Below are 17,500 nucleotides of genomic sequence, written 5' to 3' on the forward strand. Positions count from 1 at the left end.
AACAATAAATGTTTTTCTTGTTTTTTGCTCAGTCACGTGAGGAGCAAAAAGCTCTATATGCTTAAGCTGGCAAAACCGTGTGCGATCTCAGACGGTTCTCAGGAACCAGTAAAACGCACTCAGTGGCTGACCCCAATCGGCCGCCTCCTGCCTGACATCCCTCGATAGAAATATTAAAGGAGCTCGGCGGATAATTGTCAGCCAAACAGCGGTTGCTTCCAATCAAATATAACTACTGCTCTGGTATTTTGACAGCTGACTGGGCTGAGTGTCACAATACAATAGCCACAGCAGGAGATTTGTCCATCCAGGCTGTACAGCCCGCAGGCTGAATGAAGAAATACTATCAAAAGAAAACTAAGGTGTATTTTTCTTTAAATAATTGAGAGAGAGAGAGAGAGAGAGAGAGAGAGAGAGAGAGAGAGAGAGAGAGAGAGAGGGGGGGAGGGAAAGGAGAGGGGGGGGGGAGAGGGGGGGGGAGGGAGGGAAAGGAGAGGGGGGGGGGAAAGGAGAGGGGAGGGAAAGGAGAGGGGGGGGAGGGAAAGGGGAGAGGGGGGAGGGAGGGAAAGGAGAGGGGGGGGAGGGAGGGAAAGGAGAGGGGGGGGGGAGGGAGGGAAAGGAGAGGGGGGGGGAGGGAGGGAAAGGAGAGGGGGGGGGAGGGAGGGAAAGGAGAGGGGGGGGAGGGAGGGAAAGGAGAGGGGGGGGGAGGGAGGGAAAGGAGAGGGGGGGGGAGGGAGGGAAAGGAGAGGGGGGGGAGGGAGGGAAAGGAGAGGGGGGGGGAGGGAGGGAAAGGAGAGGGGGGGGAGGGAGGGAAAGGAGAGGGGGGGGGGGGAGGGAGGGAAAGGAGAGGGGGGGGGGAGGGAGGGAGGGAAAGGAGAGGGGGGGGGAGGGGGGGAAAGGAGAGGGGGGGGGGAGGGAGGGAGGGAAAGGAGAGGGGGGGGGGGGAAAGGAGGGGGGGAGGGAAAGGAGGGGGGAGGGAAAGGAGAGGGGGGGGAAAGGAGGTAAAGAGGAGAGGGGGGGAGGGAAAGGAGGTAAAGAGGAGAGGGGGGGGAGGGAAAGGAGGTAAAGAGGAGAGGGGGGGAGGGAAAGGAGAGAGGGGGGGGAGGGAAAGGAGAGAGGGGGGGGAGGGAAAGGAGAGAGGGGGGGAGGGAAAGGAGAGAGGGGGGGAGGGAAAGGAGAGAGGGGGGGGAGGGAAAGGAGAGAGGGGGGGAGGGAAAGGAGAGAGGGGGGGGGAGGGAGGGAAAGGAGAGAGGGGGGGAGGGAAAGGAGAGAGGGGGGGGGAGGGAAAGGAGAGAGGGGGGGGGAGGGAGGGAAAGGAGAGGGGGGGGGGAGGGAGGGAGGGAGGGAAAGGAGAGGGGGGGGGGAGGGGGGGAAAGGAGAGGGGGGGGGGAGGGAGGGAGGGAAAGGAGAGGGGGGGGGGGAGGGAGGGAGGGAAAGGAGAGGGGGGGGGGGAAAGGAGGGGGGGAGGGAAAGGAGGGGGGAGGGAAAGGAGAGGGGGGGGAAAGGAGGTAAAGAGGAGAGGGGGGGAGGGAAAGGAGGTAAAGAGGAGAGGGGGGGGGGGGGGAAAGGAGGGGGGGAGGGAAAGGAGAGGGGGGGGGAAAGGAGGTAAAGAGGAGAGGGGGGGAGGGAAAGGAGGTAAAGAGGAGAGGGGGGGGAGGGAAAGGAGGTAAAGAGGAGAGGGGGGAGGGAAAGGAGAGAGGGGGGGGAGGGAAAGGGAGAGGGGGGGGGAGGGAAAGGAGAGAGGGGGGGGAGGGAAAGGAGAGAGGGGGGGAGGGAAAGGAGAGAGGGGGGGGAGGGAAAGGAGAGAGGGGGGGGAGGGAAAGGAGAGAGGGGGGGAGGGAAAGGAGAGAGGGGGGGAGGGAAAGGAGAGAGGGGGGGAGGGAAAGGAGAGAGGGGGGGGGAGGGAAAGGAGAGAGGGGGGAGGGAGAAAGGAGAGAGAGGGGGGGGAGGGAAAGGAGAGAGGGGGGGGAGGGAAAGGAGAGAGGGGGGGGAGGGAAAGGAGAGAGGGGGGGGGGGGGAGGGAAAGGAGAGAGGGGGGGGGGAGGGAAAGGAGAGAGGGGGGGGGAGGGAAAGGAGAGAGGGGGGGGAGGGAAAGGAGAGGGGGGGAGGAAGGAGGTGGAGAGGGGGGGGGGGAGGGAGAGGGGGGGGGGGGGAGGGAAAGGAGAGGGGGGGGGGAGGGAGGGGGGGGAGGGAGGGAGGGAAAGGAGAGGGGGGGGGAAAGGAGGGGGGAAGGGAAAGGAGAGGGGGGGGGAAAGGAGGTAAAGAGGAGAGGGGGGGAGGGAAAGGAGGTAAAGAGGAGAGGGGGGGAGGGAAAGGAGAGAGGGGGGGAGGGAAAGGAGAGAGGGGGGGAGGGAAAGGAGAGAGGGGGGGAGGGAAAGGAGAGAGGGGGGGGGAGGGAAAGGAGAGAGGGGGGGGGAGGGAAAGGAGAGAGGGGGGGGAGGGAAAGGAGAGAGGGGGGGGGAGGGAAAGGAGAGAGGGGGGGGGAGGGAAAGGAGAGAGGGGGGGGGAGGGAAAGGAGAGAGGGGGGGGAGGGAAAGGAGAGGGGGGGGAGGAAGGAGGTAAAGAGGAGAGGGGGGAGGGAAAGGAGAGGGGGGGAGGAAGGAGGTAAAGAGGAGAGGGGGGGGGGAGGGAAAGGAGGTAAAGGAGGTAAAGAGGAGAGGGGGGGGAGGGAAAGGAGGTAAAGAAGAGAGGGGGGGGAGGGAAAGGAGGTAAAGAAGAGAGGGGGGGAGGGAAAGGAGGTAAAGAAGAGAGGGGGGGAGGGAAAGGAGAGGGGGGGAGGGAAAGGAGAGAGGGGGGGGAGGGAAAGGAGAGAGGGGGGGAGGGAAAGGAGAGAGGGGGGGGGAAAGGAGAGAGGGGGGGGGAGGGAAAGGAGAGAGGGGGGGAGGGAAAGGAGAGAGGGGGGGGAGGGAAAGGAGAGAGGGGGGGGGGAGGGAAAGGAGAGAGGGGGGGGGAGGGAAAGGAGAGAGGGGGGGGGAGGGAAAGGAGAGAGGGGGGGGGGAGGGAAAGGAGAGAGGGGGGGGGAGGGAAAGGAGAGAGGGGGGGGGGAGGGAAAGGAGAGAGGGGGGGGGGGGAGGGAAAGGAGAGAGGGGGGGGGAGGGAAAGGAGAGAGGGGGGGGAGGGAAAGGAGAGGGGGGGGAGGAAGGAGGTAAAGAGGAGAGGGGGGGAGGGAAAGGAGAGGGGGGGAGGAAGGAGGTAAAGAGGAGAGGGGGGGAGGGAAAGGAGGTAAAGAGGAGAGGGGGGGAGGGAAAGGAGGTAAAGAGGAGAGGGGGGGAGGGAAAGGAGGTAAAGAAGAGAGGGGGGGAGGGAAAGGAGGTAAAGAAGAGAGGGGGGGAGGGAAGGAGAGAGGGGGGGGGGGAAAGGAGAGAGGGGGGGAGGGAAAGGAGAGAGGGGGGGGGAGGGAAAGGAGAGAGGGGGGGGGAGGGAAAGGAGAGAGGGGGGGGAGGGAAAGGAGAGAGGGGGGGGGGGAGGGAAAGGAGAGAGGGGGGGGGGGAGGGAAAGGAGAGAGGGGGGGAGGGAAAGGAGAGAGGGGGGAGGGAAAGGAGAGAGGTAGGAGGGAAAGGAGAGAGGGGGGAGGGAAAGGAGAGAGGGGGGAGGAGGGAAAGGAGAGAGGGGGGAGGAGGGAAAGGAGAGAGGGGGGAGGAGGGAAAGGAGAGAGGGGGGAGGAGGGAAAGGAGAGAGGGGGGATGGAAAGGAGAGAGAGGGGAGGGAAAGGGGAGAGAGGGGTCACATTACAAACATTTTCTTCTCTGTATGTGTATCTGCTGAAAATACACTATATTACTTTGGGTTAACAACATAACTTTGGAACAGTAGAAGATTCATGCATCTAACCAATAGGAATGCTTAAAATATAGATTAAACGTCTACCTTTCGATTGTCGAGCTGTGAGTTGTGAAGCAAAACGGGTGTCATATTTTGGTACAGTTTCACCATTACACCAATGTCCCTGGAAAAAGAATGCACATGCATACAGTACAAGTCCCAAAGGTATGGCAGAAAAGTAGTATCGGCAGTATTCAGTGTTCAGATTTTTTTGTTCACTAGCGGTGAGCAAATCCAGTGTATCATTCAAAAGCTTTTCTAAAAGTGGTTCTAAAGATAGAGAGTTTTTGTTTTTAACCTTATTGCATTCTCCGAACTAAAGGTAAAACACCTTTTAGGTAGAGCTCTCCCCCCCAAAATACTTACTTGAGCCTGATCTCAATCCAGAGCTCCACTCAGTGGGAGCCGTTGGCTTCTGCTGCTTACAATAAAATCCAATGACGAGAAAGAGGGGTGGGGCTTAGGTTCAAGCTTGCACAAATCCTAGCAAGTGCATTTCTAGGGGGTACACAGCAAGCGGGTGGGGCCAGGAGTGCAGACGGGGGACCTTAGATGAGGAGGATTGGGGCTTGGGCGGTTCTATGCAAAACCATTACACAGAGCAGATAAGTATAAACATATCACCCTGGTATTAACCCCGTCCCTGCCAGTGGCATTAGTACAGTAACAGTGCATATTTTTAGCACTGATTACTGTAGTAATGTCACTGGTCCCCTCAAAAATGTCAGTTAGGTGTCCGATCTGTCCGCCGCAATGTCGCAGTCCCGCTAAAAATCGCGGATTGCCGCCATTACTAGTAAAAAAGGAGACATACATTTTTCCCCTAGTTTGTAGGCACGATAACTTTTGCGCAAACCAATCAATATACACTTTTTTTTACCAAAAATATGTAGCAGAATACATATTGGCCTAAATTGATGAAAAAATAAGTTTTTTTTTTGAGAATGTTGTATAGCAGAATGTAAAAAATATTGTTTTTTTCTGAATTGTCGCTCTTTTTGTTTATAGTGCAAAAAGTAAAAACCACAGAGGTGATCAAATACCACCAAAAGAAAGCTCTTAGACCCGGTTCACACTACTGCGTGTGCCGGGTTCGCATGTCATGTCGGAGCGCACTGCTCCGACATGACATGCGATCAGCTGTGCGGTGCGAGTTTAGCCATACAGTTTGTATGGCTAAATTCGCACCGCACCCGCAGCAAAGACGCACAGGAGGCATTTTTGCTGCCGCATCAGGATCGGATCGCACAGCGGTTCACACTTGTGCGATCCGATCCTGTGCGAACTGCACGATCGCACTGCGATATGCGATCAAACTGGGGGTGTCGTTAAGATTACATTGACACCCCCAGCGGATCGCATATGGCAGTGCGAACTGCCGGGGGTGCGTGTGCGATGCGGGAACAGGCTGCGAATTCGCAGCCTTCCCGCATCGCAATAGTGTGAACCGAGCCTAACTGTAAAATCCATTTCTCGGATGTTCACTGACAGACATAGCTCCTGGTATTCATAACCATTGGGATACTGCCCCTACAGGAGTAGGACACTAGGCAGAAAATAATTCTGGCAACATCTAGGGGCAGTCCCAGGGGGTATAACTCCCTCTCTCTGCTATAGGTACTCCGTTTTGTTACAAGCCGTGTCAGAACTATAACTCCATAGAGGGGTGGGGGCTGTGTCTGTCAATGAACATCAGAGAAATGGATTTTACAGTAAGTCAAAATTCCCATTTTCTCTTTCGTTCATTGATGCTCCTGATATAACCACTGGAACGTCCCAAAGCAGTGGAAAACATGAGTGGGAACAACCGAAAAAATTCTCAAGGCTAAACAGCCAACGAGAGCTCAACCAAACACCTGAAGCCCACCTGAAAAAAACAATACACCCTCGAAGAGGATCAGGTCCTCTTAAACAGCAGCCTGCAAAACCTTGCGGCCAAAGGAAGCATCCGCACATGCCAACACATCCACTTTATAAAACTTTGTAAAAGTATGCACCGACGAGGCCGCCTTGCATCACGGACGCCTGACGACGGAAGGCCCAGGATGCACTAAGCGCCCTAGTAGAGTGCACCTTGACAGGGAAAGGAGGAACCTGATCCCTGATGGAATAGGCCTGAACCACCATCTGTCTGATCCATCTTGAAATGGTCACAGAGGAAGTGGACAACCCTTTTCGAGGTCTGTCCGTGAGCACATAGAGAGTCTGACTTCTTGAAAGACATCGTAATTGCCAGGTACACCCTAATTGCCCAGACCACATCCAATGCATGCAAGGCAATTTCCTTTGGATGTTTAGGCGCCTGGGACACAGGGAAGGCAACACAATGTCTTCATTCAAATGAAAATCAGAGACAACCTTTGGAAGGAAAGACCGACTGGGGGCAAAGAGCCACCAAAAAGGCCACCTTCTGGGACAGCGTAAGCAGGGGAATCCCCCAAATAATTTCAAAAGGAGGCTTCTGTAGAGCTGAAAGCACCAAATTAAGATCCCAAGGCGGCAACAGAGCCCGCACTTGAGGGACCTTTGGTGTGGCCAAAGGTCATTGGAAAAAGACCGCCAAAGTCGACACCTGGCCCTTGATGGTACTTAAGGCCAACTTCTGTTAAACCCCCCATTGAAAGAAGGTTAAGATCCGAGCCACCGAGAAGGAGCAAGGATAAACCCCAAGGGACTCACAACACGCAATGTACATCTTCCACGTACAATGGTAGATCTTGGTGGAAGTAGATTTCCTAGCTTTCAACAGTTTATGAATCCCTGAATTAGATAAACCTCTATTCTTCAGCACCTGGCGTTCAACAACCAAGCTGTCAAAGCCAGTGACTGTAAAGCAGGATGGAAGATCGGTGCTCGGGACAGCAGATACTCCCTGAGAGGGAGCTTCCAAGGAACGTCAGCAACCAGCCACACCAGATCGGCGTACCAAGCACGACAAGGCCAGTCCGGAGCCACTAAGATGACCAGAATCCCTAATGCCTCAAACCTGCGTAGAAGTCTGGGCAGAAGCTTGAGAGGAGGGAAGACTTAAAATCAGCCAATATTGACCTCATGGGGCCACCAGCATGTCTGTGGCATCCGCCAGAGGATTCCTTTGGCCAAGCCACAAACCTTTCTGTTGAGCCAAGAGGGCTGTGGCATTGTCCGATTGGACAACCCTGAAGACGATCCGTCCAAAGATCCAGACACAGTTTGATTGCTCTGAGTTCCAAGACATTGATAGGTAGTCTGGACTCTTCCAGCGTCCAGATCCTCCAAGAAGAATGCTTGCTGCCAAGGATGTCTCCCCAGCCAGACAAGCTGGCATCCGTGGTGACCACTGTCCAATACAAGGTGAGGAAGGATTTTACCAGCTGAAGCACCGGAGAACAAAGCCACCATATAAGGGACTCCTTTGTTTCCTGACTCCGCTGGATCTGATTGTCCAGAGACTGCAGAGTCTTGTCCCATTTGGTCAGAATCTCCAATGAAAGGGACCTCGTATGGAACTGTGCAAACGGAACTGCCTCAAAAAGGTAGACACCATCAAGTCCAGCAACTGTATGCAAGCCCGGAGGGACGACCATCTGTTGGACAGCAGGAGGCGAATTGTAGCCTGCAATTTCTGGAGTTTGTCCAGAGGATGGAGCACTCTGGCTAAGGCCAAGTCCAGAGTCAGGCCCAGATGGTCTAGCTTCGTGGACGGAGCCAGAGCAGACTTCTGAAAATTCAGAATCCAGCCGAACTCCCGCAGAGTTTGTATTGTGATCTCCAAGTTTTCCACCAGAGCAGAGGGAGACTTCGCTCATAGGAGGAGATCGCCCAGGTAGACCAGTACGGCGATCCCCCATTGGCGTAGCAAAGCTAGCATCGGGGCTAACACTTTTGTGAGGAGCAGAGGCGAGAGGGACCAAAGATGGAATCTATTGGATGGAATCTATTCGAACGGTGTTGGCATCCCTGTGTCAGGGAGATTTCCTCCTCTCTATCGATATCAAGGATGCTTACCTTCACATGTCAATATGTGTCAGTCGCCAGCGTTTTCTCTGCTTTGCTGTGGGAGAGGAGCATTATCTGTTTGTGGCATTACCCTTTGGTATGAATATCAGGAGCTGTGTCCGTCAATGAACGAAAAAGAAAAAAAAGGACATATTTGGGTACAGTGTCGCATGACTGCGCAATTGTCAGGTAAAGTAACGCAGAGCCATATCGCAACAAATGGCCTGGTCATTGAGGGGGGTAAAACCTTCCGGTTCTTAAGTGGTTAAAGCAGAACTTTACTGCATCTGAGCATCACAAGCCAAAGATGCAGTTTACTGAATTTTTATTATTCAAAGCAAACTCCTCCATCCATGTCTCCATGCTTCATTTTGCTGAGAAATCACTTTGAAAAACACCCCCTGGCATTTCCGACTGTGGCTATCTTGAGTAAGGGCAGAAGATTCATGTAGCATTTACTTCCTGGAATCCATCTGCCTTAGCTCAGGCATGCAGGCAGGAGGGTGTGCTTAGCTGAGAAAGCCTTTACTCCCCTCCTGAAGACTCCTGGGATGTATGACATAATTTGTCTAGTCCTGGTAACCAGGAAGTAACGGAAGAAATGTAAAAAAAAAAAAAAAAAAAAAGTTTAAAACTGGTAAATGCAATCTACTTTTCTATATATTTACTAATGCCAGCAGCATACAGATTAAAAATAGCCAATGTTGTCTGAGAGGGTGAAGTTCCACTTTAAAAATGCACTCCTTTTCCTGGAAACATGCAGTGCAGGAAAATAATTAGCACTGCTACTGATAGGGAAATTTTTACTTTGGCCAAAGGTCAACTAAGCTTTTTCTCTAGCTCTTTACACTCCCCTTGTTTGCGATCATGTGCCTGCTGCCCTGCACACATGACTGATAGTGGATATTATTCCTGCAAACACTGGGAAGGGAAGGGGATTGCTTTACAGTTAAACTCCAGTAAGATTTTAAACATGATTTAATCCAAGGATAGACCTGGTAAAAACACCCAAATCCATCTCGACTGCAATGTTTTGTAAATCCCTGCACAACAGTACTGCATAATCTGCAAGATCTATGAGCAACTATTGGAGATAAGAACATTTTAAAAGTGAAAGACCAGCAAACAACACTGCATAAGTGAATCAGGGCTCTCTGATCCACCTAAACATGAGGATTTGTGGCAGGCTGCACAAATTATGGATGTTACATTTGTTCAGAAATGGACTAGCTCAATGACAGGTAATGGGAAAAAAGATCTTTAGGTTAGATTTTAAATAAATGCTACACAATCAAACATGCCTTAAAGTAGAACTATAGCTGAAACGTTTTCTTTCATTCTGGATAGAACCAGCGTCCTCATTGGAAGATTTCCCCTCTATTACTTTTCTGGGGATATCTGTATTCCATTTTGGAGATTTCCTTTCACTGCCTGCCCCATAGCCAACCAGGAAGTGAGGGTAAATCCCTGAAAATTAAAGAAATCCCTTGGGGACCCCCAGGGTCACCAGAACTAGTATCCTTATTGGAAGATTTCCCATCTATTAACTTTTCTGGGGACATCTGTGTCCCATTTCAGAGTTTTCCCTTTACTTCCTGTCTCATAGCCAAAAAGGAAGTGAGAGGAAATCCCTGCAAATTAAGGAAATCGCTTGGGGACCCCCAGGTCACCAAAACTAGTATGCCTATTGGAAGATTTTCACTCTATTACTTTCTTGGGGACATCCCAAAAATTTTGGAGTGCTTTTTTCCTTACATTTTGGATAAAGCAAGGGAGGGTTATAACCAGTCAGATTTTTTTTTTCACCATCCGAGTCCAATTGCAGAGATTTCCATTCACTTCCTGTCCCGTAGCCAAACAGGAAGTGAGGGGAAATCCCTGCAAATTAAGGAAATCGCTTGGGGATCCCCAGGTCACCAGAACTAGTATTCCCATTGGAAGATTTCCCCTCTATAACTTTCTTGGGGAAATCCCAACATTTTGGAGTGCTTTTTTCTTTCATTTTAAATACAGCAAGGGAGGGTTATAACCCGTCAGATTTTTTTTCACCATCTGTGTCCCATTGCAGAGATTTCCCTTCACTTCCTGTTTGGCTATGGGACAGGAAGTGAAGGGAAATCCCTGCAAATTAAGGAAATCGCTTGGGGATCCCCAGGTCACCAGAACTAGTATTCCCTTTGGAAGATTTCCCCTCAATTACTTTCCTGGGGAAATCCCAAAATTTGGGAAGGCCTTTACTTTAGTTTTCAAGGCTAACTGTAAACAGGACAAATAGGGGGAATCTCCCTAATGGGGGCACTGACCTAAATAAAAACTGACCGGGGGTTCTAATCCTTCTCCACTCTACCCAAAACTAAAAAAGAAAACGTTATTCCTTTGGTTAGAACCTAAATTCTTGCCACTCATGTAACACATTGCGTCCATTGGAGCCGATGTTTCTTTGCTGAGAGCAATCCCACTGCCAGCAGAGTGACTGAGTTGTCAAAGACGGTTCCTGATCTCTAGTAAGGACTGGGAGCCAACGCGACAATCTCCCATTTATGTGACCACAGTGACAGCCAATCACAGTGGTCATGTGATTGGGAAGTCCATCCCGCGCCCTGGGCATAAAGACTTCTTTAAAGTGACTCCGGGGCTGGGTGGGAAGAGGTAAATTATACACTTGACTTTTTTTTAATGATTTTACATGCTAGTAAATGAAGAGTAAGGCTCGGTTCACATATATGCAAATCTGATGGGTTTTGAACTGCATCAGATTCGCACAGAACGTGAACCAGACCAGCTTATATGTGGGTCAGTTGCGGCTCAAATTAAAAAAGGGTCCAGTGCATTTTTCAGTTCGGATCAGGTATCATTCCAGTGTCAAATTCGCACCTGAACCGCTGAACAGAAACCGCGCTGGGCTCTGCAACCAAACCAGACCCGCATATATGTGAACCCAGCTTAAGGGGGCTCAGTCACACATCAATACTGTGAACCGCACAGCAGAGGTTGTTACACTTTGACACGCACTGGATTTAACAGGTCAGTTAAAATGAATGGGCTGAAACACAGCATGAGTGAAAACAGGGCTGCATTTTATTGCTACACATATGCGTTTTGGAGTGAATGGGCCTTAACAGGACCATATCCTTATCCACAGGGAAAAAGGAAACCACTTCTAAGAATTCCTAGAAACAAATAGGTCCAAAGTAGATCAAATGTAATTTACACGGTAGCATTAGAAATGAAAAAGGTAATTGACTGCTGGGTGAGGGCCGATTCATACTGCTGCGACTATGTCACATGACAAGTCCTGCCCCATTAACAGCAATGGAACCGTTCCAAACCAGTACGACTAAAGTCGCTCCAACTTAGAAAAAGGTTCCAGGACCACTTTGGGGTGACTTCATCACGACTCACATTGGCTTCCGTTAAAGTCGTATGCAAGCAGTGATAAAGTCGTGCAGGGATGTCTGCTTCGAAGCCGTACTGGTGTGAACCAGCACTTAGGACTGAATATACACTATATCATCAAAAGTATTGGGATGCCTGCCTTTATACCCATATGAACTTTAACGGCATCCAAGTCTTAGCCCTTAGGGTTCAATAGTGAGTTGGCCCACCCTTTACAGCTATAACAGCTTCAACTCTTTTGGGAAGGTCGTCCAAAAGGTTAAGGAGTGTGTCTATGGGAATGTTTGACCATTCTTCCAGAAGTGTATTTGTGAGGTCAGGCACTGATGTTGGATGAGAAGGCATGATTCGCAGTCTCTGCTCTAATTCATCCCAAAGGTGTTCTATCGGGTGTAGGTCAGGCCTCCATGCAGGCCAGCCAAGTTCCCCCACCCCATAGTCGCTCATCCATGTCTTTATGGACCTTTCTTTGTGCACTGGCCCAAATCATTTGGGTGGAGAGGGGGTTATAATGTGTGGGGTTGTTTTTCAGGGGTTGGCCTTGGCCCCTTAGTTCCAGTGAAGGGAACTCTTAAGGCGTTAGCATATCAAGACATTTTGGACAATTTCATACTCCCAACTTTGTGGGAACAGTTTGGGGATCGCCCCTTCCTGTTCCAACATGACTGCACACCCGTGCACAAAGCAAGGCCCATAAAGACATGGATGAGCGAGTTTGGGGTGGAGGAACTTGGCTGGCCAGCACATAGTTATGACCTCAACCTAATAGAACACCTTTGGGATGAATCAGAGCAGAGACCTTCTCGTCTATATCAGTGCCTGACCTCATAATTGCGCTTCTGGAAGAATGGTCAAACATTCCCATAGACACACTCCTAAACCTTGTGGACAGCCACAAGTTTTAGCTGTTAAAGGTAACAGAGTTAACGCTGTTAAAGGCTGCAAAGCGTGGGCCAACTAAATACTGAACCCAATGCATGAAGACTGGAATGCCAATAAAGTTCATGTGCGTGTAAAGGCAGGCGTCCCAATACTGTTGAGAATATAGTGTATGTATGACGGTTTAGATTTCCTGTAGATTGCCCAATGATCCGATTGCCTGAGCTGGGGTAAGTCCCTGTTTTAACACTATGTAACTTGTTTTATCTGATGTCCCACTGAAGAAAGATCTGCTGTATTTTATTATTGTGACACAGATGTTCTGAAATCTGTCTTGGTTTATTCAATAAACTTTATTTCTGAAAAAAAAAGAAATGAAAAAGGTTCCTCTTTACCTAATCTCGGTTATGGTGGCTGTGTATATAGATCCAAACTCCAGGATAAAGTCTTGCTGCAATGAAAAATATGATTTAGCATGGACATAGCAGAAAAAGCACATAATGAATAACAAAGTGCATCGCAAACATGGGTGGGCTTACATCATCTTTGCAAATTTCACTGATGAACTCTCTGGCTTCATGCATAGCACTGGGCGTTGGAGCAAAAACTGAAAACACTTCTTCATCTAACTGGCTCACTGTTACTCCTTTAAATATAAAAAAATAAAAATCATCATCAAATAAATATGTAGAATGTACAAAACATAAAAAAAAAAAAAAAAATTTGGCGGAAGGTCACAATGTTTTATGCATTTGGGGTTTCCTGGAAATCCCCTGCTTGTTTAAGGCCCTTCCTGCAGCTCTCCCATTACACAGGTATGTCAGGTGTCAGGGGACCTTTTTAGCCTCCTACATACAAATATAGTAAACATTCCTATTACAATAGAAAACTCACGTATTTTAGTACTTGCCTGTTTCAGCTTGAAGTTTCTTTAAATTATATCCACCAGGACCAACAAATCTTGCCCTCTTGGACAAAGGTACATTGACATTTTCTATAACCAAAATAAAACGAAGCACCTGGTTTAGACCATTTTCTTACAGGCTCTGGATTGATCACATTTTGTGTATAAAACTAAACCGACAAATGACACAAGTCTACATCATTACAAATTTAATAAGACAATTCTAAAAGGACATTCTTTTGCGTTACCCTTGGTTCATACTGATGCGATGCGTGAAAAACACAAGATTCACTGCATTTCCTTGCATTGTACTGCATAGAAATCGCATGGAATCCATGTGAGCTGCTGCAGGGGTCAATGTTAGATGACATCCATGAAACAGATTGCAAAAACGCAGTGCGACTGCCAGAATTGCATCGTATGGGTCTGAACATCCATGCAATGCAATTCAGGTGCAGAAAAAAAGGGTCCTGCACCATTTTGGTGTGGATGCAATTTGATTTGAGCCATACAAAATTTTGTATGGCTCAAATCGCACTGCACAGACATTGCATGTGATGCAGACATACAGGGCCGCTGTTAGAAAAGATGGGGTCCTGTACAGCCTACCTGACGGGGCCCCCTTTGACCACGTCCTTGACCCCACCCCTTGCCCAAAACTAAATACAGGTTTGTTGCCGTTTAAAAATGTGTGCGGGGGCCAATGTGTGCGTTAGCAATTGCACATAAGCACAAAGGAGTGGGGGCAGTTTAAATTGATTTTAAATTTTATTAAAAATAAAAAGAATTTACACTATCTTTAATTATTTTTTTGCTTTCACAAGGGATGAATAACATCCCTTGATAGCATGAGCCATGACAGGTCTGCTTTATGGAGAGATCTGGGGTCTATTAGAGCCCATATCTGTCCTCTGGCCTCCAAAGCATCTGATCAAACCAAGATTGGTTTGATTAGATGTTTTCTTACACGAGACCAAAACTGGAAGAAGTGACAAAATCCTCATTGCTTCCCGTTTCGGATGTCACACAGTGGAAGGAATGACATCCATTCCTCTGTGTCCCAGGAACCAGATGCTACTGGATGCATCTTAAAAAGTAAAGGTGGTGGTGGGCCCCCATTCCACTGTCTGTAAAAGTAATCCAGTGGCTTCTTAGCCACTAGGATTACTTTTACTTTGTGCAGAATCGCTGGGGCTAAAAAAAAAAAAAAATCTCGATCATTGCTGCAGTGATGACGGAGATATCAACCTTCCAATCCAGTGATGTACTGGTACGTTGCTTGACAGGAAGCGGTTAAAGGGGGTTGGTTTGTGGGGGTGGTAAAAATGCACGTCTGCTGATCCCCCAACTGAAGTTTAAAGTAGCATCTCTTATGATCATCAGCATTACAATAACACAGGCAGCAGTGTTTCCTGTCAGCCGCCTGCCTCCTCACATCTCAGCGGAAATTCATAGAATCATTCCACCGGCCGGGACTCAATGAGTATCGGGGCGGCATGATGTACATGTGTGCCGAAAATTAAGAAATAGTTCCTCCACTGCACTCACCTCCTGGGCCTCTCTGTTGACTTGATGGGGCCCAGGAAAATGATAAGAAACTCTCCTCCATAAACAAGTAGGAGTGGAGGAGAAGCAGGGGAGACATTTAGCAAGCTAGATATTTTTTTTTTAAGGCAGTAATGAACTGTATTGCTGCCCTGGCCCCCCTGTGTAGCTGATGGGGCCAGGCCCGGTACAACAGGGCTGGTTGTACTGCCCTATCAGCGGCCCTGCAGAAATCGCATGTGACGTGAACAGGAATGCGGTGCAATTCCTTTGTGAATCACATGCAGTGTTCCTCACACACTAGTGTGAACCCAGGCTTAAAGTGCATCATAAGTCAAAACTTTTCTTTTCAGTTTTGGAGTCAAAAGGATTCTAATTTTTTATTTATTTTTTGTTTCCCCCATTGGGTGACCATTTGCCACTGATGGCAAAACCATAATTTTACAATTGTCAACATAAAAGGAAGTAACGCAGGCCCATACATGGGTTGAATACCAAATGATTTGTCAGTCGAAAATCAGAAATTTTGTGCACTTCTGAATCGGATGGTGCCACCATTGATTTCAAAATTTGACCAGCCAAGCCTTCAATTTCACCTCATGTTACTAAAGAAAAGAAAATTCATGGCTGGGAATCTTCTTTTCTTTCTAGGTCACAGCTCATTTGCATTTCTCTTTCGATTACATTTCTCACACAATTTTCCCATTATTGATTAAAAATTTGTTAATTTTTCCAAAAATTTCCAACATGCCCGATCACTCAAATTTGATGGCCACATAAAAATTGGCCAATGCTGCCGCCCACTAATGGTGCGACATTCGAATGAAAAATTCAGAATTAAGATTGTCAAAAGAAAATTTGTTCGGAATTCGACCCATGTATGGCTGGCTTAGGGAGAATTTTTCCCCTGGGGACACTCATTCCAGTAGCAGCGAAATCTCCCAATAGGGGAGGAGGGTTTATAAACGCAACCTTCAAGACGCTTATAGAACGTAGGTGGTCTACCAGTGATTAATATAGTTACCAAAAACCTAAAGGCTAGGATGTCTGTGAATCCAGGGTTGTTTGCTCAAACTCCAAGGACCTTGTAAGGGACAATCAAGCTGAAGTCACTAGTTTCTCAGCTACAGTGAAAAATATCTACTCCTACATCTGCAGCAAAACCTATTACAAATCCTTTCAACTATTTAAATATGTTATACTGGGATAATTTTTCACAAAAACATTTGTATACTAAACTCCTCTTCTTCTTCTATATCTATGGCCGCACAGGACAGGAGTATTGCTTAATATTATCAGTTTGCATTGATATTACCTACGACAGGGCTGTTTTCTTTATTCTGTGCTCTGGGCTTTGCAATCGCTTTATACATTATTTGCAGAATTTCTTTTTTGGCCACTAGGAAAAAAAACAAAATACAAAAAACAAGATGTATATAGTCTATAGCAAGATTTTTTATTGAGCAGTAAAAATACAAATATGCTTTCAATGGTAAGATTAAAAAAAAGCAGCATTTTAGTCTCAATCTTAATGAACTCTCTGCGTTAGGGTAAAAAAAACCAAAAAAAAAAACAAAAACCATTAGGTGCAGCTTCCCCCCACCTTCCTAAATACTTACCCGAGCCTGATGTCAGTCCGATACTCCTCTCTCTCCCTTCTCACTGGACTCAGTGAGAGCAGCAGGAGCCACTGGCTTCTGCTGCTGTCATTTAAATCCAGCAATGAGAGAGGGGGCTGTGTGTATGTTAACAGATGCACACAGTGCTACTCAGGATTGAGCCTTTACAAGTACCCCCTAGCAAGCAAGGCAGGTAGAGCCGGCAGGGGAACAAGGCAAAGGAGGATCAGTGTTTCTCTGTGCAAAACCATTTCACAGAGCAGGCAAGCATAACATTGCAGCCTGTTATATTGCTTTTGCCGCCTGTCAGTGGATCATTAGGGTGAAAGCATATCCCTGTGTCCCAGAGCGTGGGGGTGCAGGCTTATGATGATACCAATCCAGAGGGCTAGTAAATGAGAGGAAAGGATTGTTGCTACTCCCGGCCAGCCCAGATCAATAAACAATAACATGTGGCCTCAATCCACAGGTCTCCAAACCACACACACTTACGCATTTCGCCCTGCCCACCGGGGCTTCGTAATAGGGCAACCTATGACTAAAGCCTAGTACACGTGGGCCAAATGTCGTTCCTTGCTCCTAAGACAGCTGATGCTCTCCTTTACTCTGACACTCCCTGGATGTTGGCAAGCCCACTGTGTCCTCATATACAATGCAGGACCAGTGGTCCTGCATTGTACGTGATAAGGTTGGAGAACAAGGACTTTGGGGACTTCTATTGCATGGAGCATTTCAAAAAGGAACCTGAAATAAAGTATTTCCCCCCATTCCAAACTCCCTAGAGAAAATATTAGACCGCTGTAGTAGAGAGGGGGCACCAGTACAAGAGCAATCTTTTTCCAGTCCATACTTCATCTTTAGAGAACCAAACTGCATAGTCTCTTGTACCCATCTATTTTTGAGCAAGCAAAACAGTGGTTATACAGCCTGCATGGTCACAGACTCCAATATTTGTGTGCCATTCAATGTACATGGTTATACTGTGTCAGCAGTGAATGTAAAATAATGAAGAAAAAAAAACATTAAAACAACAAAATTAAGATTTGAGTTAAGATTTTTTAGGTGTTCTTAGTGTTGCATATTATAACAGATGGAAAAGCACATCACATCTCAATTGAGCCCTGAAAAATAATATATACTGTACAAAAGGATAGGTATCCCATAAAAGGGGATCATACTAGCCAATATTGTACGACCGATATCAACAAACCATAACCTTAAAATAGAACTAAAGTTCTGCAGTAACAAACAGCGAGCATGCAAGCTTTTTATTGCAGAACAGACATGCAATGTCTCTTCTGCAATAAAATGAACCTACCTGCTTGCCATTTGTCTTCTCGGCGATATAAAACGGCAT

The 17,500-nt window shown here is 48.2% G+C and overlaps 1 protein-coding gene across 1 annotated transcript in view; it reads right to left on the reverse strand.

The window, feature by feature from the left end:
* PNPT1 (polyribonucleotide nucleotidyltransferase 1) overlaps positions 1–17,500 on the reverse strand; it is a 130,898-nt gene that overhangs the window by 15,044 nt on the left and 98,354 nt on the right. Inside the window, exons 22-26 of the mRNA XM_082251797.1 lie at positions 15,840–15,923; positions 12,986–13,069; positions 12,615–12,721; positions 12,471–12,526; positions 3,868–3,946 (exon numbers count right to left, since the gene is read on the reverse strand). Coding sequence (XP_082107923.1) covers positions 3,868–3,946; positions 12,471–12,526; positions 12,615–12,721; positions 12,986–13,069; positions 15,840–15,923 — 410 coding nt within the window. The remainder of the gene's footprint in view (positions 1–3,867; positions 3,947–12,470; positions 12,527–12,614; positions 12,722–12,985; positions 13,070–15,839; positions 15,924–17,500) is intronic.

The sequence above is a fragment of the Pelophylax lessonae genome, assembly GCF_965119305.1.
Source record: "Pelophylax lessonae genome assembly, chromosome: 3".
In the NCBI taxonomy this organism is placed as follows: Eukaryota; Metazoa; Chordata; class Amphibia; order Anura; family Ranidae; genus Pelophylax; species Pelophylax lessonae.